The 27,309-nt window shown below is 56.5% G+C and overlaps 1 protein-coding gene across 1 annotated transcript in view; it reads left to right on the top strand.

Annotated features, from left to right (window-relative positions):
- TMEM132C (transmembrane protein 132C) overlaps nucleotides 1-27,309 on the top strand; it is a gene marked incomplete at its 5' end in the record, with an annotated part of 204,335 nt that overhangs the window by 160,522 nt on the left and 16,504 nt on the right. Inside the window, one exon of the mRNA XM_042962803.1 lies at nucleotides 14,881-15,024. Coding sequence (XP_042818737.1) covers nucleotides 14,881-15,024 — 144 coding nt within the window. The remainder of the gene's footprint in view (nucleotides 1-14,880; nucleotides 15,025-27,309) is intronic.

The raw sequence follows: 27,309 nt of genomic DNA, 5'->3' as shown, positions 1-27,309 counted from the left end.
CAGCTTTGGAGAAAGAAAGTGCGTCTTTCCCACCTGCCTCCTTTCTTGGCCAGGTTGCAAAAATGTGACATTTCTCCGGGAAGTTGACGCCTCATTTTCCACCCGCCCTCCCAACGGACAGTCCCATTTAATAACTCACTTTGCAGCCCGGGACCTTCTGGAGACGCGCGCCTTCCTAAATTGAATTGTTTTCTTGTTTTGAGGGAGCGTTTTGGAATGGGATCTCCATCTTGCATTGGAAGCAAATTGATGGATAAGTCAAGTCGGACGCCTGCGTCCCCGTGTGCACCGTGAATGAATTGGAAGTAAATGGGGTGGGGGGTGGCGCAGCCCAGAATTATCGGTCTGTTGCTGCCAGCCCGCGGAGCCGTTAGCACATGTCCTCGGGGAGGGGGGCGGACTTGCTCAGCTACTGCCTGAGACAAGTCTCGAGTCCCCAGGATTGATCTGTGAAGTGGTTTACTGTTGGGAGTCTGCTTCTCCCGGGGTAACGGCTGGCGAACACACGGGGAACACATCTTGTTGGCCTTGGTGACCGATGCGCTTAGCACAGCCCTCCACGCTGCAAACCCACACGCCCGGACCCTGGCGCGCCATTTCAGGAGGGCGCCGTGACCCTCCGTGCCTCCCCAGGAAGACCCATGAAGACCCGTGTGACAGTCTCATCAAAAGCCAGTCGCTGGACCACTTCCCGCAGGAGATGCAGGTGTCATCGCGGCCACGGGCAGGTGCAGAGCCTGGCTCGTTACCCTGCATTTCCCCACGGCCGACAGGGGTGATGTCCCCACCCTTCACCTTCTGGAATGGCACGGGCTCCAGCCAATCAGGACGGGCAGAGGCATCGCAGTGACCAATCACACGGGACGCTGGCTGCACCCGAGTGACCCAGCGGAATGTCACCGGGATCCACACAGGAGGTCAGCTTCCATCCACCAGACGGGGTGTGAGAAACACGTTACCCCTGGCTTCCCAGGAGCGCGCCCTGGTTTCTGGCACCCGCCCCCGTCCCGTCGGGCACGTCCCAAACAAACGCACATGGGCTTGTCACCCCTTTCTTTTTTCCTAAGAGCTCCCAGCTCTCCTGCCGCCCAAGTCAAGGCTGCCGCAGTGAGGGACGTTCTGATTCATGGCCCTGAGCCGCACTGGTGGCTCCATCGTTCCTGGATGGTGGCCTCTGTGCCAGACCCAAGGTCCTGGCCTCATTTCCAAGGCCGGTGTGGTCAGGCGAGACCCCTTCCAGGGTCTGGATTTGGTTCCTGAGCAAAACAGGCCAAGCATCCTTCGAGGCCACCTTCAAAAGCCTTCCAGTTCTGTTCCCCAAATGCTTTTAGAACCTCGGGCTAGCAAGGCATGCAGACAATTTCTTTCTCATCTGTTCTCCGTGCATTTGTGAGCACAGCCCATGAGCGGTCACTGTGCCCGGCCTGGGGACAGAGCCAAGGACAAAACAGTCCCGAGGCTTTCTGAGCTCTCTGAGAGACGGACGTCGCCCCAGAGGAAAAGTAAAACACATAGTGTCTCACAGTGACCAGATCCCTGGGGAGCCCAGCAAGGGAATGCAGGTGGGGCGGTAGCATTTGAACAGAGACCCTGGGGCGGGGGGCAAGGATAGAGCCATGTGGATGTCTGCGGGGAAAAGCATTCCAGGCAGAAGGAACAGAGCAGGCGAAGACTGGGTCACGGTCAAGGCACAGCGGAGCCGCGGTGGCTGGGAGGCACGTCGAGGGGAGAGAAGGAGGAGAGGGGAGCAAGGAGGCCCGCGGGGTCCACATCTCTCCCTGGGGGCTTTGGTTCTCACTCCGAGGGGGGAGGGAAGCAGGAGGAGGCTTGAGCGGAGAGGGGACATGATCTCATTCAGGTTCACGGGGCTCCCCCTGTGTGCTGTGCAGGGAGTAGACGGTCCTGAAACACGGCCCGGCCACATAGGTTGGATAATGCCTGAAGTCAGCACCGTCCTCCCCGCACATCAAAGGGGGCCCTTGTTGGCCGCGGGGTGGGGTGCGTGCCAGGAGCAGACTGTGCACGTCACATGCAAGGACCCTTTCCTGTCCCCCCGAGATGGGAAGTGGGAGGGGTTAGCGGCACAACACCCCATTGATCCATGCTGCAAGACTCGGAAGGGACGTGGGCTCCAACAAAGGGCCCCTGTGTGGACAAGGGGTCAGCAAGGAGGGGTCGCTCATTAAAATGCAGCTGGAAAGGCAGCCGCTAGGCGGACGCTGTAATTAATGACCCACCGTCCAGGAACGTTTGGGCTGGGGACACGGCGTTCTGAGTCACAAGAAGCTGCATTCACGGAAGAGAGAGGGAGCTGTCGCCCATGTGCCTCGCCACTGCAGGGAACGGGGCGCCCTGGGACGAGCCCCCCACCGGGACTCAGCATCTGTCCTCCCAGCCTCGGTCCTGTGCCCCAGTCCCTTTCCAAAATGACCCCCTCCCCCAAATCACCTCCCGTTGGCCAGAGGCCAGAGACGTGGGCTGACCACTGTTAAGGGAAGGGTTCCGGGAGGAGGGGGGCTCCCTACGTCCTCGGGTTGTGCAAACTTGGTCCGTGCAGAGGGGTCAGAGGAAGATTCTTCATGCCGGCGTGGACTGCAGGGAGATGCTGGTTCTCAGAAGGAGCCCTGCGACCCCCACCCCAGGCACACGTGGCAGAGAAGTGCAGACCCTCGTCCCACAAAAGCTTGTTCCCAGCAGAGTAGCCCCAAGTGGCCACACGGCCACCCGACGCCCGCCGGTGGACGAACGGATGCACAGATACTGCCTTCTGTCCACGCAGCGGGAAGCTAGCGGCAGGAAAGGGAATAAGGTGCCGACGGGCGTGGTGACGGGACGACCCTCGACAAGCTGACGACGGGGTCAGTGAGAGAAGCCCCCAGAAGACCCATGTGCTGTACGATCCCACGTGGGGAGGATCAAAGGGGGCCAGTCCCCCTTTGGGGGAGTCCAGCGGAGGCAAATCCGTGGACGCAGGGCTGGGAGGGGGGAGGTCGGGGAGCTACAGGCAGGGCACCTGGGGTTTGTTTTGGGGTGATGGAAACGCTGTGGAGGTAAATGCAGGGGCGGCCCGTCTGCTCCACGCCAGTCGTGTGGGGTGAGTTATATCTCCACAAAGCTGGGGGTTTTTAAGGCGCCTTCCCGACAGGTTTGACGTATGCATTTGCTTTTTCAGCGTCGATTCAAGGCATTTTTAGGGATGCTGCTGTCAGAGGCCGTGGTGGCCCGGGGCGTGGGCTGCGGCCCCGTTTCCTACCCTGTGGGGTGGGGAGAATCAGAGTACCTGCCTCCCCGGGTGGTCCAGACGAGTCAGCGAATCAGGACACGCAAAGATGCCTGAAACAGCATGAAGTACTTGGCAAGACTCAAAACCACGAGGTGGCCACAGTGTGGTTGGCATTTTCGCCTCTGATGGTGGCGGAGGGGCTGTTTGCGTCAAGGAAGGAGCTCACGGAGGAGGGCTTGGCTGTCAGGAGACGGGAGGTTCGAATGTAAGTCCCGTGGGCCTCAGTTTCCCCCACCGTGGTAACATCTACCCTTTCTACTCTGCCATGTTGAAATGACATGTGTCAGGAATCCACACGAAAGTTCTCTGTAGAGGATGGCAAGGCGTCCTGTGGGTTTAATGGTGCCCCTGAAAAGATGCGCAAGTCCTAACCCTCAACGCGTAGGAACGTGACCTTATGTGCACGTGGGTCTGTGTTCGTGTCGTCAGCTCAAGCTGAGGACGTTAGGGCGAGCCGTGATCCACGGTGGCCGGTGTCCTCGGGAGAAAAGGGAACTCTGGACACAGACACGCACAGGGAGGGGCCTTGTGGCCACCAAAGCAGAGGTGGGGAGCATTGCGTCTCCGGGGCAGGGGGAGTTGGAGGAGGCGAGGCAGGTCCCTCCCTGGAGCCCCAGACTCTTTAAGGGGACACCTTCCGGGCCACCCATTGTGTGACACTTGGCAGCGTCCCCGGAAGATTCCCACGATGATGATTGTTATCACTGCGGTGAACGCTTGCTGCCTGACCCCTGCAGGCGCCCAGTACGTAGGGGCCTGTCCGAGAATTTGCGGCCAGGCCCTGGGACGTGAGAGCTGGCTATTCCCGCTCAGCCCCGGCGTGCCCTCTGTACCGTGCTCTGGAGTGTGGACTGAGACCCTTCCTGCTGTCAGACATGAACCCTGCTCGGTCCACCGTGCTAAGATTTCTGGAAGGCACTGCCGGGTGAATGAAGACAGGCGGAGGTGACCGAGGAGGACGTATGACTTCATACAGCCACAGGTGGATAGACCCATCATCCCTCCCGCTCCCTGCGGAGTCTGGAGGGGAAGCCCTTCTGGGGAAATGTGCTCACGCCCCCTCCCTGCCCCTCCCCTCCTGGCCCTGGCTGCTTCTAGAAGACCCCAGAGTGGCCACGAGGAGGAAAGTACAGCAATATTCTTTTCCAATATCGCTGTGGATTCCCCGTCGGCATCTCCCCAAGCGTTTTCAAAATCAATTTTGCCAAAACATGATGCGGAACTCTGGGGGACGGCTTCATCAGGACACAGGCAGGGAGGAGGCAGGGTGGTCAGAGGGCAGGTCTGGTCTGGCCTGTTCCATCAGGCCTGCCGTTCCGGTAATAAGGTTCCCCTTCCCTCCCTGATGAGACAGATTTTGTTAGGCCGAGCCAGGCGTCCGCGCTGGGTGTCTGCACTCGCCTGGGTAGAGGGAAAATCACATCAGCGGCTGGAATTTTGTGAGGCCGCCCCTGCACCATCTGTGTGTGGACATAAAATATTCTTAATCACGGGACCATGGAAATAGCTGGTCGTACCTAACGAAGTTTGTTAATCTGACGGCACTTTTCTGGATTCTTCGGCCCTGAATCCAAAACCGTCATTTCAGGCACCTTCACTAACGAGCCTACCAATTGGTTGCACAGGCGGCCCGTGCATCATTTTTAAGTAGGAGGCCTCGAATTGGGAAAATGAAGTGCTCTTCTGGAATCATTTTTTTGTTTTGTTTCTGGCTGTTGCAAATTGGGGGGAATTGTCAGTCTCTGCTTGAGGCCTTCCCTCTTGCCTGGCTCCCCGGTGAATAATGGCGTGACCACCGTTTCCAACACGAGAGCCAGCAGCTAGCACCCTGCCCGAGGACCTGCCTTCTCCTGGTTAGGAGACAAGAAATGTCACCTGCCATCAGAGCAAACAGCAGTCTTCGTGCACCATCTCAAGCACAGGAAGAAATACCTACGTGCGTTAGTCTTAGGTTTGCCTGACTTTAACAGAAAACTCTCGGAACCAATAGTCGAAACACAAAGGAAGTTTATCTCACATACCTAAGTCAGTCCAGGGCCACTCCTCAGGTATGAGAGATTTAGGCTTCTCCTGTCTCTCTACCCCGCCACGTTCAGTGAGTGGCCTCCATTTCCGAGTTTGTCTCATGGTCCAGAAAGGCTGCTCATGCTCCAGCCATTGTGTCTGTATTCCAGGCAGCCTAAAAAGGAAAAAAGGAACAGAGTCCAGTTCCCATTAAGCAGATTTCCTAAGGTCCTGCATAATATTTCTACTTACGTTTGAGCTAGAACATTTCTCAAGCTTTGAGCAGCTTAAGGATCACCTGGAGAGATGGTTAAACACCAGCCAATGGGCTCCACCCCCAGAGTTTCTGATTAAGGATGTTCAGGGTGAGGCCCAAGAATCTGCCTTTCTACGGTGTCCGGGTGGTGTCGCGGCTGCTGGTCTGGGCACCAACTTTGAGAAGAGTGGGTACGGAGGGCACACAGCCCCTTTTTGCTACAATACCATTCGTCGCTATTTCATCCAAACCAAATCGATATATTTTTCTAGCCGTCGCCTTGTTCTGGTCGCTTCTGGGATTCAGAGGCCTTTCGTGCTGCCACAGAGGCTCACCAGACAGCCACCTCTCTTGCCGCTTCCCAGAGGGGCCAGCCGGGAACCGGGCACTTGCTGCCTCCCTCAGACTCCAAAGACCCTCTGACCCAGGAGAGGGAACTTCCTGCTCCAGAGGGCTCGGCGGAGGGGGAGCCCCCTCCTCCCTCCTGATTTTGGCCAAGACCCTTTGTCAATACCTGTGAACCCTCTGCCGTCTTGGGAATTTGGGGGGGGGGGGGTTGCCTGCCCAAATGTCTCAACTACACAAAATCTCTCAAAATAACTATCCCGCCGGACAGACCTCTCGGACAGACCCGTCTGGAGGGAAGATTTTTTTCTTTACTTCGGGAAAGGCGGGGGCGGGCGGGTTGATCAGTCCTTGGAGGGTCAGTCCCAGACCCAAATCCGCTGAGTGATCGGCACCAGCGGGCTCCCGCTCGCTCACACCCCCGGGTCCAGCTTCAGGGGTCTGAAGCCAACAGCAAACCCGTTCGCACCCTGGGGAATGGGTCCTGGGGCTCCTGCTGCTGGTCTGTCCTGATCGAACTGGAGGTTTAATTAACGAGGTGCTCCATCAACTTGCAAGCAACGCTAACTCAGCTCCCAAATCAGTCATAGTCGAACGCACACCGTCTTGCAGCCAAGAGCGCACGGGCTGGTCCCGGGACCCAGGATGTTGAAACCCAGGGTCAAGGCTCTTGGACCCTGTTTCCCGGACGGGGCAGGCGTTCGTGGGATGGGCACCTTTGTGCTGAGCACTGAGCCGCTGGGGGGCTGGTGTCCACTCTCAGGTTCTCAGAGGAGCCCTGGAGGGAAGTGGGGTCCTCCCATTCCACAGATGAGGGAGAAGCACCGAGGAGGAGGAGGCAGGACCCGAAACCCCACGCGGCGAGCGGGCACACGGCAAGCTGGGTGCTCTTGAGTTTGCACTCGGCGAAGCAGTGAGGGTCTCAGCCCCCCCAGTGCTGGAAGCTGGACTCTGCTTGATTTCCAAACCTGGACCTTTGACCCTCGCAGAGCCCGCTGCACGAGCCAGCTGTCCCCGACGGCTCTCTGCCAGCCCCGGGGCATGTTTTGCTGACCCACCGCACCTGGAGGAGGACACCGTTGGCTTTCCTGCTCCTCTGTCTTTTTGCGATGTTATCTGCCACCCTGACATCTGGAATGGCCGGTAGTAGTCGGATCTTATTATCACTCAGGTATCCGTATCCTTCCTCTCCTAGAGCTAAAACCGTGGGCAGGGAGACAGATACGGTGGAAATAATCACTACCGTAGATTACGAACCACTTAAAAGCCACAGTTCAAATGTCTCTTCCTGTGTAACACGAGTCCGTCTGCTTTAAGGGGTCCAATGCTTCTTGTGGGTCCAGAGGGTTCAGGACTCCCGCACGCAAGGCAGGTTACCACAGGGACGCTGACCCCATCGGCCCAGCAAAACAGCATGACTTGAACCCCCCAAATACAGGAGACACCCCCACGGGATGCACTGAGAGCCCCGTCATTTCAGGAAAATGATCTTCTCGCCCAGGGACCAGCAGAGTTTTCTGTAAAGGACTAGATAGTATTTTATGCTTTGTAGGGACACACACAGTGTCTATTGTGTAGACTTTTTAATTTTTTAACGTTTATTCGTTTTTTGAAAGATGGAGGGAGACAGAGCGTGAGTGGGGGAGGGGCAGAGAGAGGGAGACACAGAATCCAAAGCAGGCTCCAGGCTCCGAGCCGTCAGCACAGAGCCCAATGCGGGGCTTGAACTCATGAATTGCGAGATCATGACTTTAGCCGAAGTCGGATCCTTAGCCAACAGTCATCCAGGCGCCCCTTGTATATTCTTTTCTTAAAGGCTTGACAAGTAACGAAATCATTCTTGGCTCTTGAGTCTGTGTAAAAACACCCCGTGGGCAGGATTTGGCCCCTGAATCTTGTTAACCAGCCTGCAAAAGTCTAACGAACTGCGAGAGGTTATTTGCAAGGTTGTCATAGACACCTTGCCTTCCTGCCAATATTTTACTTAACTAACTAAAGTTTTAAGAATTAGTTCTAAGAAGCAGCACCCGGTTGTCACCTATCTCTGCCTCGACGGGGAATCAGCCAATTGTAGACCTTCCTTTGTGTGCAGTTCACCCTGAGCTGCCTTCTTCAGGGAGAATGTGAAGCTCGCAGCCTGCAATCAGAGGAGACCCCAACGGGACACGCCGGGCTCTGTCTGCACCCGGGAGGGTGGAGGGTTCACCTCTGCTGCTTCTCCCTCTTCTCCCTCAAAGCCAGACGGGGGGACGCACGGATTTGAGAGCAGCTCGTTCATCTTGTACCCTTCACAGGAGTGGACGCCCCTCTGGCCACAGGCGGAGAGAAGGAAGCCTGGATTTAAGAGTCACTGGATGTTCACAAAGGGTTTGGATAGAAACGGGAAAGATCTCTAACCAGTGGCTTCTCTAGACGCCAAGGCCACCTGTCCAGTCACAGCCAGGCTCGCCCAACTGACCCATGTTCTAAAGGGTCAATGCAGTGTGCATTCCTCAGGCAGAATTTCTTCCTCAGGAAGCCTCAACTTTGCATCTAAAGGCCTTCGACTGATTAAACCAGGCCCACCCAGATCATCTAGGATTATCTGCTTTCCTGAAAGTCAGCTGATTATGAGCATTCATCACGCCTACCCAATACCTACATGGTAGTGCCCAACTTAGTGTCTGATGGAATAATTGGGGGCTGTCACCTGGCCGGGTTGACACGTAATCACCCAGGTGTTGGCAAGAATTTCAGGAAAAGGCACTTCGCCTGCCGTTGCCCAGAGTTTAGATGAGAGCATGACCACGCAGAGAGGATCAAGAAGGAAACGTGTGTGCCACTCAGCCCCGCAATTCCACGGGCACCAGGAGGTGCTGGAGAGTCTCCAACACGTGGGCAGAAGGAGAGAGAGTCCTTTGTGCTGGCAGAGTTTGAAACACCCCGAACTGCCATCAGTGGACGAGCAGGAAAGTCAACTGTGGAAAAGGCGTGCGATGGACACCTAGGTCTCTTTAAGACAGAGCCGGATCAGCACGTAGGTGTGGTGATCAGTGTGGACTGTGGCTCAGCCGTGTGGACGTGAGCAGTCAGGAAGACATAACCGTGAGCAAAAGAACAAATGAGTAAATGGATGAAAGTCCAGGAAGCTGTATCGGTATAAACCGTCTAAAATGCATGTTTGTACAAAACGTAAATGGAGGGAACAAGGCCACGGGTCCTGTACTTGTGCGGGAACGTGAGAAAAGTCTAAAATCGCAAACTGGGAAGATGTACAAGTCCCAGGTGGCAGGCGCCTCTGGGGAGGGAAATCGGGAGACCGGATGAGAGCAAATGACGACGAGCTTTCAAAGTTATGAGCCCCGTTTTCCCTCTTTTACAAGAGAAAGATCTGAAACGACCACAGAAGGTGATAGCATCCTGCTGCCCTGGATTTTGTGTGTTTGGATGCTTGCTGCCTGCTCATCCTGGTTTCTGTCTCCCACCCCCCACACACGTGGGACAGGGGCGTGGGCTTTCCTCCCCGTGGGCTGGTGGCCTGACCCACACACCCGCCGTCACGCTGCCCGAGCCCTGGCGGGAGGCTCGTAAACGCCATCGGATGAAATGTTCACACTGATGCTGAATATCCCCCAAGTTCACAGCCAAGAAACGGGTCCGTGAAGGATTTAAGTAAAGCAAGAAAAGGGGCAGAATCAGGACAGGGGCCGTTCTGTCCCAGGTCCTTAGGCCGTCCAAACAGATGTCTCAGCCCCGGGGACACGTGTTCAAACCTGGCGAGGCCACCTTCGTGCTGCGCACCTGAACACGCCACTGTATCGGCTCTGGGCCTCAGTTTCCCCATCTGTGGGCCGGGGATAGTAAGACCACCTGCTTCATGGGTTGGGGGAGGGATGGCAATGTTCAGTAACACCCAGTGTGTCCCAAGAGCTCCCCAGATGTGACCTGGTGTTTTTATTAATGAGGCCTCTTAATGGCCCGCCTTGAGAGGGGTCGTTTTTGCCCTGTCGGGAATGTTCTAGATGCAACGGCTGCTGTCCTCGGACCCTGGTGAGGTTTGAACCCCCACGGTTGGTTTAGAAGGCCAGGCGTCCGGCCTCGGAGCTGCACACGTGTTTCCCTGAGGGTAAACAGACTCTGAGGGTGGCTTGGGGGCCGAGTCAGACCGTGGCCTTCCCGGGGCGCCAGCCCTGCTCCCCCACACGCCGGCCGTCTTCTGTCCCCAGAGGCAGTTCGTGTGCCACAAAGGCTCCGCTCCGAGCCTGTAAGTGAGTGGTTCTCAGTATATTCACAGGGTCGTACGACCACCACCCGCTCTCCATCTGCGTGGATCTGCTGTTCCGGGCACGTCACGTGGACGGAACCAGGCGCCGCGTGGCCTTCTGTGTGGCTCAGCATCGCGGATAGCTCGGCCCTGCTTTCCGGGCCTGAATGCCTCCCGTGCACGGACGGGCCACACGCACACGTCCTGCTTTTCCCTCCCGAGAGCGCCCGGGGGCTCGCTTGTCCCACATCGCGGGGGTCACTGCACACCCTTCGGCCCGTGGGACACGCTCCGGAGTAGTTCTGTGCTCTCTCTTCATTTGAAAACTAAAAATCCGATTTGTACCAATGCAGAAAACGGCTAAACCAATTTACATCTTTGAGGGCAGCTCAAAACAACGACACATGTTTTCTGCGAAGCCTCGGGCTTCTTGTCAAATTTGAAACGACGGCGATTTAAAGTGCCTGACTCTCTGGATTCTTCTCAGCAGAAAGCGCGGTTTCCAGCCTACGGTGGAAGCAGGTGGAGGGAGGGAGAGAGCAGCGCCGGGAGGGGGGAAGCTGCGTAGCTCAGAGAGCCGCCAGGTGGGGGCCGAGCCCGCGTGGAGCTGGGGAGGCCACGCAAGGGACAGCGAGCTCCTCCCCTGGCTGCTGCGGCCGCGGGCGGGGACGCACTGCCTTCTGTGGCGCTGGGCAGGGCACGGCTCTCGGGGCCGCGGGGCCACACGCGTTCCCGGCCAGCCCTGCACGGGAGGCGCTCCGCTGGGGCCGGGGCCTGGCGTGGGCGGTGGGTTCTGAGCGAGACCCAGTCGGATGCGCTGAGATAGTGTCCTCAGCATCTCGTCCAAGCAGTGAGTCAGCCCGGACCGGACAGGGCTTTGGGAGGACGACCAGCCACGTATACAGCATGGGGAGCTGTGTCGTTCCACACGTGTGCACGCACACAACACGCATGCACGTGTGTGGGCAGACGCACCTGCATACCTCACACATGCACACGTGCACACGTATCACACACACGTGCGTACCACAGACGTGCACACTCACACACAGGCACACACACACGCACGTTTCGGCCCCAGGAGAGCTTCCCTCCATCCCGGCCCGGCCCCCTCCCCGGGTCCTCGGGGCCAGACGAAGGCCTCTCCCACCAGACCCGTGTCCGGCCACGCCCGGGTCTCTCGGTCCTCCCTGCTTCTACGACGTTCCCGTTGTTTCTTGCAATCCCACAATCTGGGGAGGCAGGAGAGGACAGTCCAGTCTGAAAACTGCTCGTTCGCAGGGACCGGAGGCTGGTGCGGGAGTTTTCACTTCCCACCTTGGAGGTGCCTGGGCCCACTTTGGGGAGACAGCCAGGGCTCAGCCCCAGACGCTGGGACACACCCTGTGACGTGTTTCCCCACACCTGTCTCCCCCCCGCCCAGGGCCCGAGACTCACGAATACTGGCCACCACTCACAACCGCGTGCCTGTTTTCCTACCGACAGTGACTGTGCCTTTCTTCGTGACGGCACAGACCCGTCTCAGGTCACGATGAAGGACACATCCTTGCCCTGCTTTGCAACATAGCGTCAGGGCTGTGTTACGGTACGGGGCCGTCTTCTAGGGCTGCCAGAACAAAATACCAGGGGCTGGGGCTTAATCAGCAGAACCTTTGCGAAGGTTCCAGAGCCTGGAAGTCCTAGATCAAGCTGTCAGCAGCTTTGGCTTCTCCCGAGCTCTCTCCTTGGCTCGCAAATGCCCGTGTCCCTGGTGTCCCTTCCTGTTCTTATGGACCTATTGGATCGGGGTCGCCCTTGGGACCCCAGGTAACCTTAATTACCTCCTCAAAGATACCTCCTGTCTTGAAATAGTCATGCTGAGGATGAGGGCTTCGACATGGATTTAGGGTCGGAGGGGGGCACCATTCGGTCCACAGCACACACAGACCCTGACCTCAAGAAATCCCACGTCTGAACTGGAGAGCTGAAATGAGCATCCAGTGCATCAAGGGAGGGCACGGATGGCAAAAATCAGTGTCAAAACATGCCCTTAAATGCTTGCTAAGCGTCTGTAGGAACACTAACCACGTACCAGAAATAAAAATGTTCAAAAGTGAACTCATCACCGCAGGGCATTCCTCTGCCGTTGAAGCAGGTGAAGCCTTCATTCTCCCCCTGTATCGGTCAGGAGGCAGTAGGGCGAGAGGCAGTAACAAACAGCCCCAGTTCTCACCGTCATTCAGAGCCTCGGGCCGGTGAAGCAGCTACCGTCTGAATAATTCTGGCCGCTCTGCCTCAGGAACGGAGAGCCCATCCCTCCGTGAAGGCGGGGAATCGCTCTAGTCCAGGAGTGACACACGCCGTGCCAGCTCACAACTGACTGGCCAGATTCGTCACACGGCTCCCAGCAACCACACAGGCTCTGTGCAGGAAACACAGTTTCATGGTGTGTCCGAGGTGGCCAGAGGCCAGAAGGCGAGGGGTCTGTAGCTTTGTGCACACGAGTCAGCCTCGTGGGACCCTCTGCAGGACAGAGTGGGTCTGGAGGGACCCCCAGAAGACACTCGGCGCGTGACCTACACCCCGACACGTCTCCAGCTGGGCCCCCCGGCCTGTGCTGCCTCCCTGGCCACAATTCAAATAGGGACCCTGGACTCGGTCTGAGTCCCTGACACCTGACGCTTCCTGCCCCCATTTGGAATCCCAGTGACGGGTAATTCTCTGCTCCCGTGGTTTATGCCATTGGCTGGAGAGACCCGTCCAATGTCCACCCAGAGTCTGAATCTTGCTGTGATTCAGCCCAGGGATGGGACGTGTCGGGGAGAGGATCGTGGGCATGTGTGTGTGCGTGCGCACCTGCAGTGACCGTTAGGAAGCTAATCACAATTAGTCCACGAGGGAGTTTGCTGCCTTAATGAAGCCATTAGCCAAAGACCATTCTGAGAGAGAAAATGTAAAGTCTGAACTCTGAGCGCATTACCTGTAATGAACCTGAAAATGGACTTGGGGAATTTCCGTGGTATTCTTAGCATCCGTAATAGCCGGTGGGCGAGCCGCCAGATCGCGGCCCCAGCTCCCGGGAATCCCGCGGACCCAGGAGAAGACCCGGCAGAGGCTTATTTAAGGGCTGGCTTCTGGGTACAAGCATCAGAGAGAGGCTGGGGCTCCACTTAGAACGGATGACTCTTTCAGCTGTGCTCCTGTCTAATGCAAAAGGTCATTTCTGTGTCAGTTGCTTCCCTGGAGAAAGAAGCGAGAAAAATCTCTTTCCTTCCAACTCCCGCTTCAAAGTGGGGCAGTGCTTCTGGAGAGGGACTTCGAGAGAAGTTGGCCCAGAGGGAAAAGGTGTTAATAGAGGTAGGGAAGCGTTACGAAAGCGCGAGCCCGTAGTGCCCACAGACTCAAAAGAGAAGGCACTTTCTTTATCACTTTGAAAATCACTACATGTGACGCTAATCATTTTGCATGAAGTCAGGAAGGACAAGGTGAACCGAGGTCCCCATAGCTGCGATGGAGTGGGCTCTCCAGGGCAGGACAGGAAGAGCCTTTGGTCTGCATAAAAGTCTGCAAAAAGATCCCAGCGGTCTGGTGCCCCTCACCAGGGTGTAGTGATCGTGGCCACCGGGGATTAAAAGCCACCTGACTCACCGGTGTCGTAGCGGAACGCCCGCCATTGCTCTTTGCCGGGCGGAACTTCTTCCTTCTTCTTCTGATGGTGGCCTCTCTCCTGTTGGACTCAGTCTTGGTAGGCTTGTGAATCAAAGGGGAGCCATCCTCCCCGGGATAAGGGATGGCCATTTAACCCGACCAGACTCCCCCCACCCCACACCCAGGGAATTTAGATAGATCATCTACGGAGTGACTCAGGAGACAAATGGCCAAAGCCATTCACTGCACTCCACTCTGGAGATCCTGTCCCTTCCTGGCTTTCAGTGTCCCGCAAGCTGATCTGGGCCCTGCCTTTCAAGGCCCCTTTCAGCTTCTCTGTTAACCCTGGGAGTGGCCCAGGACCCAACGGGTAAGAACCTGCATTAGCCTCCTGTTGCCATACCAAATTAACAGCACCTCCTTATATTACAGTCCTGGACACCAGAAGTCAGAAATGAGCCTTTATGGAGCTGAATTCAAGGTGTCAGCAGGGCTGTGTTCCCTCTGGAGGACCTAGGGGAGGGTCTGTCTTTTTCCAGAAACTAGAAACCATCCACGTCTCTTGGGTCATGAGGACATCACTCTGACCTCTCCCTCTGTCCCTGCCTCACTCCTCTTCCTCTGACCCTCTTATAAGGACTTATGATTCCATTGGGTCCTGCCCCCAGATAATCCAGGATAATCTGCCCTTCTTAAGATCCTTGACTTGACCACAACCGCAAAGTCCCCTAATACCATGTAAGGGAAAAGACTCACTGGTTCTGGACCTTAGAACAGGGTGGGCCTCTGGGTGGGAAGGACTCACCCGATTCCATTTCTGTTGCCTACAACCCAAACCTAACTGGTACATAACTTCTACTCTCTCTCTACAAAAGAAGAATTAATAATTTTCGACTTTTGTAGTTGGAAACCAAGAAGGTGGCCGTAAATAAACGAAATTGTAATGTTCTTGGAAAATTCTTCCAAAAATGGCCTTTTTTGCCCCAAATCCCAAAGTCAGTGCTATGGTGTTTTGTCCTAACAAACACAGCCTGGCAGATACTTGGGGAACTTCCCGCCTGTGTCCAAGAGCGCTGAGCATATCAGCCCCCTTGACCCAGCTCCGTCTGGTTCTTCTGGCAGGACACTGAGATTCTCAACACCGCCATACTCACAGGAAAGACCGTAGCCCTGCCCATCAAGGTGGTCTCTGTGGAGGAGAACAGTGCCGTGACGGATATCTCAGAGCTGGTGGAGTGCAAGTCCGCAGACGACGATGTCCTCAAGGTAAGCACCCCCGCTGATCAGTCACCTGGGTTGAAATGATGGGAACTGTTGGGGCACACCCCATTCACAAAGGGGGTCAGCACCAGGAAGTATGAAGTCCAATCACACAACCACCCTTCCAGCTCCAAACCCAGTTTGGAGTGTGGTCCGCTTTGGAGCGTGGCTCAAACCCCAGATACTTCCAATAACCAAGCTGGTGACACGGCGGGTGAAGTGGTCAGGGCAGACGGACACACGCCACACTAGCTGGGCATCCGGAGTTCAGCACCTGCTGATGTGGTCACCAGTAAACGGGAGATCAGTATCGCCATTCCTTCAAGAGAAGCCGCAAATTTGCGCTTTATGTAAAAGTCACGTGTTCGCAAATTTTGGATTTATGTAAAAGTCGCCCGTTTTTCAGTGTTGGCCACCAGTTGTAACTTTTTTTTAATGGGCAAAAAAATAAAATACATCTGCAATGTGAGTCTGGCCCAGGCAGCTGTCCAAACCTCTGTTCTGTTGGGCAGACCATGAACCGGGAGTCAACTCCAGCTCCCTGATCGTTGTGTAAATAAAGTTTTATTGGGACACGACCGCTCAAATCTATCTCTGTACTGTCTGCGGTGGCTTTGGCACGACCACAGGAGCATCAGGCAGTTGTGACCGAGACCATCTGGCCCGCAACTCTAAAATATTTGTTACTTTGCCCTCGCCAAGGAAAAGTTTGCCTAGAGCAACCCCTGCTGTGGAGTTTAAGTTTCGCGAGGGAACGACCCGAATTCTTGGTCTTTCCCACCACATTTGCTGGGATAATGTACTCACAGCGCTGGCTCCAGGGATAAGACAGCATAAAGGGCTTTTCCAAGCCGAAATGAAGCATCTGGTCTTTCTCCAGATGAGAAAGATCTCCAGGTCTTTATCCAGATGCATTGGGTCTTTATGTTTTCTTGTAGGTATGTCTCTGGGATTACAAAAGATGTAATCTCCGGCATCTCAAGGAAGAGAGGCTTTTCCCCAATTCCCCCAAAAGTGATCTGTGGGCTAAGGGCAACCCCAAAGCCACACACCCAAAAAGCCGGTGGCGGGAGGGGCGGGGGTGAAGTTCTAAACCATACTGTTCAACATGAGCACAAATGTGGGCCACACATGTCGTTTAAAATTCTCCGTCACGTTCATGAAAGGGAGAACAGGTGAAGGTAATTTTTTAAATGTCTGTGTTTAAGCCATTATATTAAAAACATTATCATCTCAACATGTGATCGATATAAAAATCATGAACACGCTGTTTCGTACTCGGTGGGGCCCAGACACTCCAAATCTACGGAGAGTGTGTGTCTGTTACTTTTCCACAAGGGGGCTTCCTGGCCACCGTGGCGAGCAGCTTCCCCATTGGACCGCTAAGATCCGAACCCGGGGCAGGATTTTGCAATGTCGGCACTATGCTGCTGTTTTGTGCCAGATAATTCTTTGTTAGGGGGCTGTCCTGTGAGACGGATTCCTGCCTCCTACCCCAATACATACATGCCTGTCACACGCTCTGAATGCTGACAACCAAAAATGTCCCCTGGTGGGCAAAATTTCTTCCACTGAGAACCGTGCTCCGTTTCTGGCTGAACAGTCACCCCACTTCCTTGTGGCCGAATCACCCCCACTTTGTTGGTGAGGCCGAGGTGGGGAGGAGTCTCTTGGTTGGAGCTGGAGCCCTCCCTGCCCCGGCCCCCATCATGTACCAGATCCCTGGTGGCCATTGGTTTTCATTACTGGTCTGTGATGGGCACTGGGGAGGGCACCTGTCGGGATGAGCACTGGGTGTTCTATGGAAACCAATTTGACAGTAAATTGTATTTAATGTAAAAAAAAAAAAAAAGAGCCAGGACCTCTGGGACACCTGGGTGGCTCAGTCAGTTAAGCATCTGACTCTTGGTTTGGGCTCAGGTCATGATGCGATGACCATACAGAACCTGCTTGGGATTTTCTCTCTCTCTCTGCCTCTCCCTCACTTGCACTGTCTCTGTCTCTCTCAAAAATAAATAAATTAAAAAAGTGTTTTGTAAAGAGCCAGGACCCCTGATGACTTTTCTAGATGGATACGAAGGCCATCTGTTAGCCTGAAAAATCCCAGAACCAAGTTTTGCCGCAGTTGTGGGTAGAATCATCCTTAGCTGCTCGTCTATGAGTTTGTCATGGAGCCCATTACCAGTATTTCCAGAAACATAATCAGCGTCTTCAGAGAAACAAATGTGTTCGAACCAGAAATTGCCCCTGGAATGAATTTGGAGCAGGCTGCCCCTGGCTGTTGACAAAGCCACGTGACATCCTGCACTCAAACTCAGTCCCCAGGACCCCGATTCAGCCGGTGGTTCGGGGTCTGGCGGGGTCGGCGATGCTCGCAGAGCTGGTCTGTCACAGCGCGGGGTTCCACGGAGAGGACACGGGGCAGGGACGTGTAGTCAGTGTCTCCCCTGCAGCAGGTGTGTGCAGGGCTAGATTGGCAGGGCCCTGAGTTCCGCAAAGGACTGGAGACTCCGACATCCACGCCGCGTGCACGCCGACGAGCCAGCCTGCGCAGTTTGCGGGCAGAAGACGCGACTCCTGGTCAGGGACGTAGGGCATCCAGGGAGTTCGTGCCTTCCCGCACCAGATGCCTGAGCGCCTCTCCCCACAGGGTCATGCCACGGGCCATGCCGGGATACCTGCATATGTAGGCTGTAAGGAGCCCTGGGCTTAGGGGACCTGAGTCCTTTATAAAAGGCACATTATGGGCTGAATGTTGGTGTCCCCGCCAAATTCATGCGTTGAACCCTTCATCCCCCCTCCCATGTGATGGCATGAGGAGGTAGCACCTTCGGGGGTGATTAGGCTTGGATGAGGTCATGAGGGTCGGGCCCCTGTGGTGGGATTGGTGTTTTCGGGAACAGAGGAAGCCACGAGAGGTCGCTCATAGACGGCAGCGTGAGGTCACAGCGAGAGGGCGGCTGTTGGCAAGCCAAGAGGAGGGCTGGGCCACAGAGCCAGTCCGTGCTGGCACCTTGATGGGGGACGTCCAGCCCCCGGAACCGTGAGGGACAGAGTCTCCTGTGTGAGCCACCCGGTCTGTGGGGTTCTGTCCGAGCAGGGCCAGGCGGACAGGGGCACAAAGCCCGCTCGCCTCCCCCGCCCCGGAGAGAGACGGCGTCCCTGTTCTGTTTTGCCACAAGCATGCCCGCCTCTGCTCGACAAGGGAGCACCGGGGCTGTTCGCGAGACGAACATCCGTGACGAGACCATTCAGACAACGGCAGCCGAGGCTTTGTAGGGTGCCGGAAGTTCAAGGGCGCCGTGGGGAGTTTCTTCCAAAATGTTCTTGCTTTGCCTTTCCGGGCTCCGCGGTCTTGTGCAGCTCACACGTTCCGTCCGCCTCCAGGTCTCCTTCGGAAAGTGGGGACAGTCACGGTGCGTAATTCAAAAGGCCGTTGTAAGGACTACCAGGTTTTATTAATCCAGTGAAGACTTGACCTAGTGGCCAACAGGTGGAAAGGACTGGACTCTGACCCCAGTTGGCTAGGGGAGTCCCCTCGATAGCCCCGTCCGGTCGGTCAGGGGCTGCAGACAGAGCGCCTACAGGTATCATCTGTGTGGTGTGCAGAGTATGGCTTAAGAAAATCAGAATTTCCACCTATTTCAAGTGTGCAGCCCAACGATATTTAAGTAAACTTACTGGGTTGGGCAACCATCACTGTGACCCAGTTTTAGAATATTTTTGTCACCCATTTACCGTTAATCCCATTCCCACCCGTAGCCCTGGGCAACCGCTAATCTACTTTCTGTCTCTACAGATTTGCCTTTTTTTGGACATTTCACATAAATGGAATCCTACAATATGTGGTCTCTTATTAAAACAGTTCAGTGATCATTTCTTACACGTCTCTTGACACATCTAGGTATAGCCGCACGTACAGAGACAATTTTTTAAAAGATGGGATCATGTCAAACGTTTTTTAGCCGCAGTTTTTTAACTGGCAAAGCTACACACACACACACACACACACACACACACACACACACACCTGCCAGCCAGCCTTCCTCCACGATGGTGTGATCGCACACGTAGCTCGAACACACAGATAAGGATCGAACACACAGAACACGTAGCATTCACACCGTTGTGCCTGCCCCCTTCTCGCGCCCTGCGATGCCGCCCGAGAGCCCCGGCTGGTGGGGGTTCGGGAACAGAGGCACCACAGGAGCCAAGGGGTCCGGTGTGCTGTGTGCTCAGCGTGTGGGTTTGCAGGCGTCAGACTGTGAGTGCGGGAGGCCGTGGGACATCCACGAGCGTCTGTGCGGGTTTCCTTGGCGGGGGAGGAAGACCAGTGGCCCGAGCGGGTCAGGGATTTGCTGTCGGGCAATAGCGGAGGAGACCGCGTGCCATGGACAAGCCCCCCCCGGCTCCCCGCACCCACAGAGTGCTTTTGCCCACATTTGTGCACACGTCAGCACCTCCGGCATAAGGCCATGTCCTGTAGCCAAGGGCAGGGCATAGGACGCTCTGCAGAGGCATCTTATTCGTGGTTCTCGAGGTGGCGGTCTCTTAACAGTGTGGTTGAATCACACGCTGGTTTCTAGGTCCTGTTCTGGTAAGAATGACAGGTGATGGTGAGGCACACGGGGGGCGGGGCTGGAGAAGGCCCGGGGCGAGGGACGCTCTGGATGGAGCGGAGTCTGAAAAGGACACATCTGGGCCACTTGGCAGGGAGACGACAACTGTCAGTGCCCACTGTAACCCTGTCCCCCTACTTGCACCACGCCGTCCGCGTACCCCCTCATCCTTAGGACGAGACACCGGGGCACCCCACCCTGTGCCTCCTGAGTAACCCCCACCCCGGCCTGCTGCCCTCCTGTGCCTTCCCCGGGGGCTCCTGGGGTCACAGGTGGCGAGGCCCCGCCCACAACAGGCTGGCAATGCCGAGATTCCGGGCATCGTTAGCCAAAGTCCCTTTACTGGATTTCCAGGGCCGACCTCCAGGGCCCGGCCCGGCTGCTGGCCCTGGTGCACAGCTAAAGGGGATGCGAGTGGGCGGCCAGCTGCCCAGCTCTCCCGGTGACGAGTGCCTGTGATGGCTCCTGTACGTGCAGGACGACCCTGCTGGGGCAGAGGCCTCGGTTTCCCATGGGTGCTGCTCCTGGGGCCCGAAACGTCCTCTCTCTTGCATGTGCTGTTGGTTCCATGAGCTGAGTCCATGGGGAGCTGGGCTCTTAGCAGCAGCCCGAAGTCGTTGGTCTGCGAGGCCCTGGGGTGGCGCCCCTTGCCCAGGGGAACGTGGGCAGGGTTTCCGTGGGGGGAAGAGTGCTCCCCACCGTGCTCCTCGCACCCAAGGGCTCTGGGAGAAGCATGTTCAGCCCCAAGAGCCACTGGGTTCTGGGTGAAAGCAAACCAAGGGCCGCAAGGAAGTTTCTGGAACGCAGGGGCCCTTGCTGCCCACGTCCCCAGTGTGGGTCAGGTGCACGCCCACTGCCGGCCTCTTCCTCCAGCTCCGGTTCTGTCCGCTGCAAAACCGCGAGACAGAGTTTTAACACACTTGTGCAGGCAGAGCGGGTGGCATGGTGTGTTCATGGTAGCGTCTCCTGCATCCAGGGCAGACCCAGGGCCCCCCAGGGGACATGGGGCGACGTTCGGAGACCTTTGGGATGGTAATGACTCAGACAGAGGGGCTACTGGAGTCTGGTGGCTGAAGTCCAAGGGTGCTGCCAAGGGTCCAGATCCCAAAGAATCATCCGGGCCCCGATGTCGATGGCCCCGGACCATCCAGGACCTTTGGGTTTTACCATCAGAATTTGGTTTTCTTCTAAGAGAAGCAGGATGCTGCAGGATACCCTCATTTGGATTTCAAGGAGCTCTCTCCGGCAACGCTGGGGTCAACGCTATGATAAGTTCATTTTACAGATAAGGAGGCTGAGGCCCAGAGAGGTCAAGCGACTTGCCCAAGGCCACACAGCCAGAAGACGGAAGATCCGAGATTGCAACCCGGGTCTGCCTGATCCCCGGCCCGGCGCACACGGTCTGAGGCATGTCTCCCAGCCAGATGTGAAGATTTGCCTCAAGCTGCACGGTGCAATATGGCCTCTGCGTACCATGTGTGGCTATTTAAGTTGGTTAAATCGAGTAAAGTGGAATTTGCAGCTGCCCAGTTGGGCGGTTGACACGTGGCCAGCGTCTCCTGCTGGACGGCACCCATACAGGACGTTCCCAACGTCACAGAAAGCTCTAAAACCGACCCGGAGCCTTCGACTGGTAGGAGCCGTGCCGTGCGCTCACTCCTACGAGGGCGTGATGGACAGAAATAGATGCCCGGGATTGGCCGGCGGAGGTCAGGTGGCTCCGAGCCTCCGTCTGACGCTGCAAAGAAGAGCCTGTTCTAATAAAAGACGTTTGCAAAAGATAAGGTCGTTTATTTGCGAGTTAGATTTTAGTGGAGTCCAGGGAGGCTCCGTCCGCATTTGCCTACCGAGGAGCCACAGGGGTTTCAAAGCGCCAGGAATCCTGCAGCTGGGAGGGAGTGGCCTTTGCACTGATGAGACGTTTCTGGCCAGCTCCGTGAAGCGTGGGGGACAGAAGTCCGGGTCGGAGCCACGTGGCTGGCTCGCCTCGGGAGGGTTGGGTCTGGGTAGCAGCTCTCCCGTGCTGGCTTCCTCTGCCGGGTACGAAACGTCCTCTCCCTCGGTGGCCTCTCTGCTGAAATCAGTCTGAAAACAGGGGTTTGGTCTCAGGCAGCACTGAAGCCTGCCCAGTGGTCCATCATGACTTCCTCAAGGGTGATGTGCTTGTTGAGTGACTCACACTCTCAAATTGGCTTCGTAAGTCAGGGGAGAAACTGTCTCGTGCACGGAGGTTCGGGGGCAGATGCCGGTCTCTGCATCTAAAGCTCTGTCTCGGCTTGTGCAGGTGTCATTCTGAGCCCCCATATGGCGGGCCCCGGAGCCGGAGGTCCTCAGCCTCCCAGGTTCAAGCGCAGCGGAGATCAGCTGCTACCCCGGCTCGGTCAAAAATCCAACGACTTCCTGTCACTGAGGTCGAGACCTACCCAAGCACGGGGACCGAGCGTGTGGATCAGCGGAGGCCCCCCTGAGAATATTTTTGAAACTCTTGCCGAAAATGAAACGAGTAGATGTCGGGGCAGCAAAAATAACGGACGTCCCCGGTGTGTGAGCTGGAACCTAGGTTACTCCTGTTTGCTCCCTCTTCCTCCCATGAAGCGCTGCCCTTAGAGGATTAATAATGTCAGGCAGTGTCAGCCCATGACCGTCGTGCCTTTTTAGTGGTGCCTCATCGTGTCCTCTTGCTGGGATGCGGTGGAAAGATGCGGTGTGTGCCCACGGGTGATGCCCGGCACGGCTCTGCCCCTTGTATCCGAGACCGTGATTTTCGTTCACAGACAACGTCACCCAAACTGAATTAAGCCGAAAAGGGAAATTGTTGGCTCCTCTATCCAAACAGGAAGGGATTCCTGGCTTCAGGAGTGGCTGGATCCAGGGGCTCAGCATTTTTACATCTCTGTCTCTTGGCTCAGTATCCTTTGTGCCAGCTGAATTCTCGGACAAGTTGTTCTAGGTCAGGATGGCTGCAAATGGCTGCAAAACCCTGTTTTCACATGTAGAATTTCAGCAGAAATGAGCAAATGCCTTTGGCCCAGCCTGAAAAGCTCCTGAGATCCCCTCTGTCTGCACTAGCTTAGCTCATGTGCTCAACCCTGCAGCCAGGAGCTGGGACCAGAAGGATGTAAGGCTCTGCTTGGATTAGGACATGGTCACATGACCCTCCTCTTGAGGCTGGAGGTGGGGCTTCATCCAAACCTCCAGATGGACCAGCAGGAGGGGATCATCCCCTAATGAAACAGGGGCTGAGGACAAAGACAGGTGCCTAGAGAGGGTTCCCTCCCCTCCCATCCCCTTACTCCTCGCCATCCAACCTTTCCGTGCCCCGGGGCCATCCTTCCATTTCTTAATTTGGCCAGGGTTATAAAAAAGGGCCTTTCCAGCCCGGCCCAGGGGTGGTTTTGCCTCCTTAATTTTTCTTGGTGACATCAGCCAAAGCACTAACCTGCCCTGATGGAGCCAGAGAACAAGAGGGGGCAGTGGAGTCTGAATTCTCTGGAATCTTCCGGCAGGCCTGTGCGCCGAGCTCTCCCAGGGGGACACGGCCCTGCCTTTGCCTGTGAAAGCCCCTGGATAGTTGTCCAGGAATGGACACTTAGTGTGCAGAAGGCTTAAACGAGCTGATCCCAACTCAGAAGAGGAAAATGAGGACCGGATGAAAACACCTGGCAGATGAATACAGCAGACTCGCTTGAAACTCGGACACACTGGCCTTCCAGCTTCATCTGGCCCCCGAGCTCCCAGAGGGGACACAGGTGTGGTCACGGCCACCCCTCCCCGGATTCCCCATCCATCGTGTGGCTGGATTGTTTCCATCCTGGCTGCCTGGGTCCCCCCGTGATTAAACCCTCTGCTCCTCCCTCCCAGTGACAGAGGTGACAGCACGGAGTTCAGGCGACGGCTGCTGCTTCCGTCCCCGGGGCAGCTCCTCCAGGCCTGGGGGCTCGAAGAGAAGCCATGTGGCCCTCCTGTCATCACGGGACTGCTCCGCGCCTCGGGTCCCGCATCCCAGGATTTTCGGGTCCCAGGTGACATCACCATCTGCCCAACCCTCCACAGATTCCCCGTTTGCTAAGAGGATAGAGACTAAATTAAACCTTCTTGGCACACACGGGTCCACACGTGTGATGGGAACTGTGTCCGAGGCAGGTGCAGTGCTTAGCTGGACCACGGCGATCTCTTCACGGTGCGTACAAATATCAGAACGTCAAGGCATCCGTCTCAAACACCTAGGACTTGGATGCGGCCAAAATGCCTCAGTAGCGTCTCAAAGAAAATCAAAGAAGGCTTCTTCCTTCAGGGAACACTATGTTAGTCCTAATGTGCCAAGGTGACAAACATTCAGCTCTGCTCTTAAAATCACACGAGTTAGGGGCTCCTCGGTTGGTTGAGCCGCCGACTCTTGATTTCGGCTCAGGTCATGATCTCACAGTCCACGAGTTCGAGCCCCACGTCGGGCCCTGTGCTGACAGCTCAGAGCCTGGAGCCTGCTTCGGATTGTGTCTCCCTCTCTCTCTCTGCCCCTCCCCTGCTCACGCTCTCTCTCTCTCTCTCTCTCTCTCTCTCTCTCTCTCAAATAAACATTAAAAAATCTAAAATCACACGAGTTATCGTGCTTGAGTACGTGAGAGCAACTTCTCAAAAGACAAGGAAAGGAATCGAGTGTACTAAGTCTCCTGCCTGTGAGCGCCTTGGAACGCAGACCTCACGGAGGGGGGACCATGTCATCTCAGACCTCAGGAAGTGTCTTTATAGCCATTGTTCTTTTTAATTCAAAAGTGGAAGAGTTAAGGTAACTTTTCACCGATTACGTTGGCAAAGATCATCAAAAAACAGAAAAGAGGAGCGTTTCTGGAGCCAGACAACTGCTTTCACATGCAAATCCGAGTGCTACTGGCTGTGTGACCTTGGACAAGCGGCTCAGCCTCTCTGTGCCCCAGTCTCCTCGCCTGTAAGGTGGCTTGTGTGGGGACAAAAGCACATGTGCGTTCAGAGCAGAATCCGGCATACAGAAGGCACTTAATCCGTGCTAGCTCTTCTCATCGGCTCTCTCCTCCTGGGACCCTCTTCCCCCAGGTGTGCAGGGCTTCCACCTTCCGCCAGGCAGGACTCTGTCTGAACGTCACCTCCCGAGAGGTCTTCCTGTGCGGGTTCTCCGTCCTTAGCGGGTCCTTAGGTCATCATGCTCTCGGTGTGTGTCACCTGCGGTTAGTTCTTTGTTTGCTTGTTCTCATCTGTGGCCATAATGTGTGCACGAAACGTAACTTCCTGAGAGGGGTCTCTTGCCTCCCTCTTCCCGTGTCCAGCACCTGCGAACGTGCCTGGAGCAGAGCAGGGGCACGGGAGGAGTGCGGGGTCCCCTTCGCTCCCTGAGCCCGAGTGCCCTGGCCAGTGTCACGGCCTGGCCCCCCGGTGTCTCTTCCCGGCCTCCCTTCCCAGCCTCCCATCCTAGCCTCCTTCCCCAACCTCCCTTCTTGGCCTCCCTTCCCAGCCTCTTCTCCTGGCTTCCCTTCCTACCCTCCCCCTCTGGCCTCCTTTCCAAGCCTCCCCTCTCTGTCTCCCTTCCCAGCTTCCTTTTCTGGCCTCCCCTCCCAACCTCCCTTCCCAATTTCCCTTCCCAGCCTCCCCTCCTGGCCGCCTTCTCCACCTCCCCGCCCGGCCTCCCCCACCCCGGCCAGACCTGGCCCAGCACAGCCACCTGCACGGGGACAGGATTCCCGAGCCAAGACTGTGTGCCGTTTCCATGTCTTGGCAGCTCTCCGCCCTGTCGGCTGGGTGGAGTGCGGTTTATCGCTGCACGGATTTCTGCGGCCGGGGGAATCCCGTTTGGCAACCACAGCAAGGGGCAGGAAGGGGAAGGAAGGGAGGTGTGCAGGCCTCGCCTCAGAAATGCTGGCCAGCGCCAGCCCCTGCGGGTCCCCTCTCCTCGTCTTCCTGAAATGTGCCGCTTCGGGCGCTGGGGGGGAGGGGCGACTGCGCCCCGATGCCAGATGGGCGGCAAGGTGTGTGGGAGAGCGGACACGGGGAAAGGAGAGGGGCCCTAATCCCCAAGGCTGGGTGCAGGCAACGCCTCCACTCCAGGAAGAGAGGCGCTCCATGGAGGCTTCCGGAAACCGCTGCGCCCTTCCTAAACCTGGAAGCAGGGCTCCCCCGGTCTTCCCCTCACAGCCCTTCAGCAGCCTCTCGGCTGCCTGGGGATGAGACCCAAAAGGGTAAGACGGGGCTGCCGGGAGTGGAGACAAGACAGGACGGAACACGGAAGTCCCCGAGAGTTCCAGGCAGGTGCGGCGGCACCCGAGCTCTCCCCAGAATAACTCGGGCCGCTGTGCTGTGTAACCGATGACCCCGGCTTCACCTGTTGAAGGAGTGACCCTTATTCTCGCTCACGCGTTTACAGGTCATCTGGTGGTCTGCGGGCTCAGCTGGGCGGCCCCTCCTTGCGGGGGGGGGGGGCTAGCATGGGCCCCATGGGGCTCGTTCCAGGGTGAGTCTGAGGTAGCAGCTACTTCTGGGGAAGCGCCTCGTGGCAAAGTGCGCAAAGACTGCCCGAAACACGCGGCAGCTCTAAGGCCTGGGCTGGGACCGGTCGGCTGTCACTTCTGTTCACATGCTCCTGGCCAAAGCCAGTCACGTGGCCGGGTCCACCATCAGCGGGAAGGGGAATCCACGCACAGTAGGAAAGAGGGAAGAATCAAGACCGAACAGCCTCATCACCACCGAGCCGGTGGGCATCGGGGTTGAGAGCAGAGCTCCGGGGTCTGCCTGGCTCACGGACTACCTGCTGTGTGATGTTGGGCGAGTTACATCGCCTCTCGGTGCCTTCCTTTCCTCACTTGCAGTATGGGTATGATTAAGAAGACAGAGTAGCTCCCTCGTGTGTCCACAGCAAGGCTTCAGTGAGATCATCCACGTGAGCCTGCACTGAGTGAGCTTAGTGAAAGAGCTTAGCATAAGCGCTCAGCAAATGCTGGCCGCAGAGCAAATGCTGTGACAGAGCACGCAATTACCAGTGAAAGCCCACCTCCTTGTGTGCACCTGCGCGTGTGTGCACCTGTGCGTGTGTGCACCTGGGTGTGTTCCTGGGTGTGCGTGCACCTATGTGTGCACCTGTGCGTGTGTGCACCTGTGCATGCACCTGTGTGTTTTCCTGTACGTGTGTGCACCTGTGTGTTCCTGTGTGTGTGTGCACCTGTGTGTGTTCCTGTGCGTGTGTGCACCTGTGCATGTACCTGTGTGTGTTCCTGTGTGTGCATGCACCTGTGTGCGTTCCTGTGTGTGTGTGTGTGTGCACCTGGGTGTGTTCCTGTGTGTGTGTGTACCTGTGCATGTGTGCACCTGGGTGTGTTCCTGGGTGTGACTGCACCTATGTGTGCACCTGTGCATGCACCTGTGTGTTTTCCTTTACGTGCATGTACCTGTGTGTGTTCCTGTGTGTGTGTCCACCTGTGTGTTTCTGTGTGTGTGTGCACCTGTGCATGTGTGCACCTGTGCGTGTGTGCACCTGGGTGTGTTCCTGTGCGTGTGTGCACCTGTGCATGTGTGCACCTGGGTGTGTTCCTGGGTGTGCGTGCACCTATGTGTGCACCTGTGCGTGTGTGCACCTGTGCGTGTACCTGTGTGTTCCTGTGCGTGTGTGCACCTGTGTGTGTTCCTGTGTGTGTGTGCACCTGTGCGTGTA

This window comes from Panthera tigris, chromosome D3 (assembly GCF_018350195.1).
Source record: "Panthera tigris isolate Pti1 chromosome D3, P.tigris_Pti1_mat1.1, whole genome shotgun sequence".
Lineage (NCBI taxonomy): Eukaryota > Metazoa > Chordata > Mammalia > Carnivora > Felidae > Panthera > Panthera tigris.
Note: the sequence above shows the minus strand (reverse complement) of the source record. Positions and strands in the feature narration are given on the sequence as shown.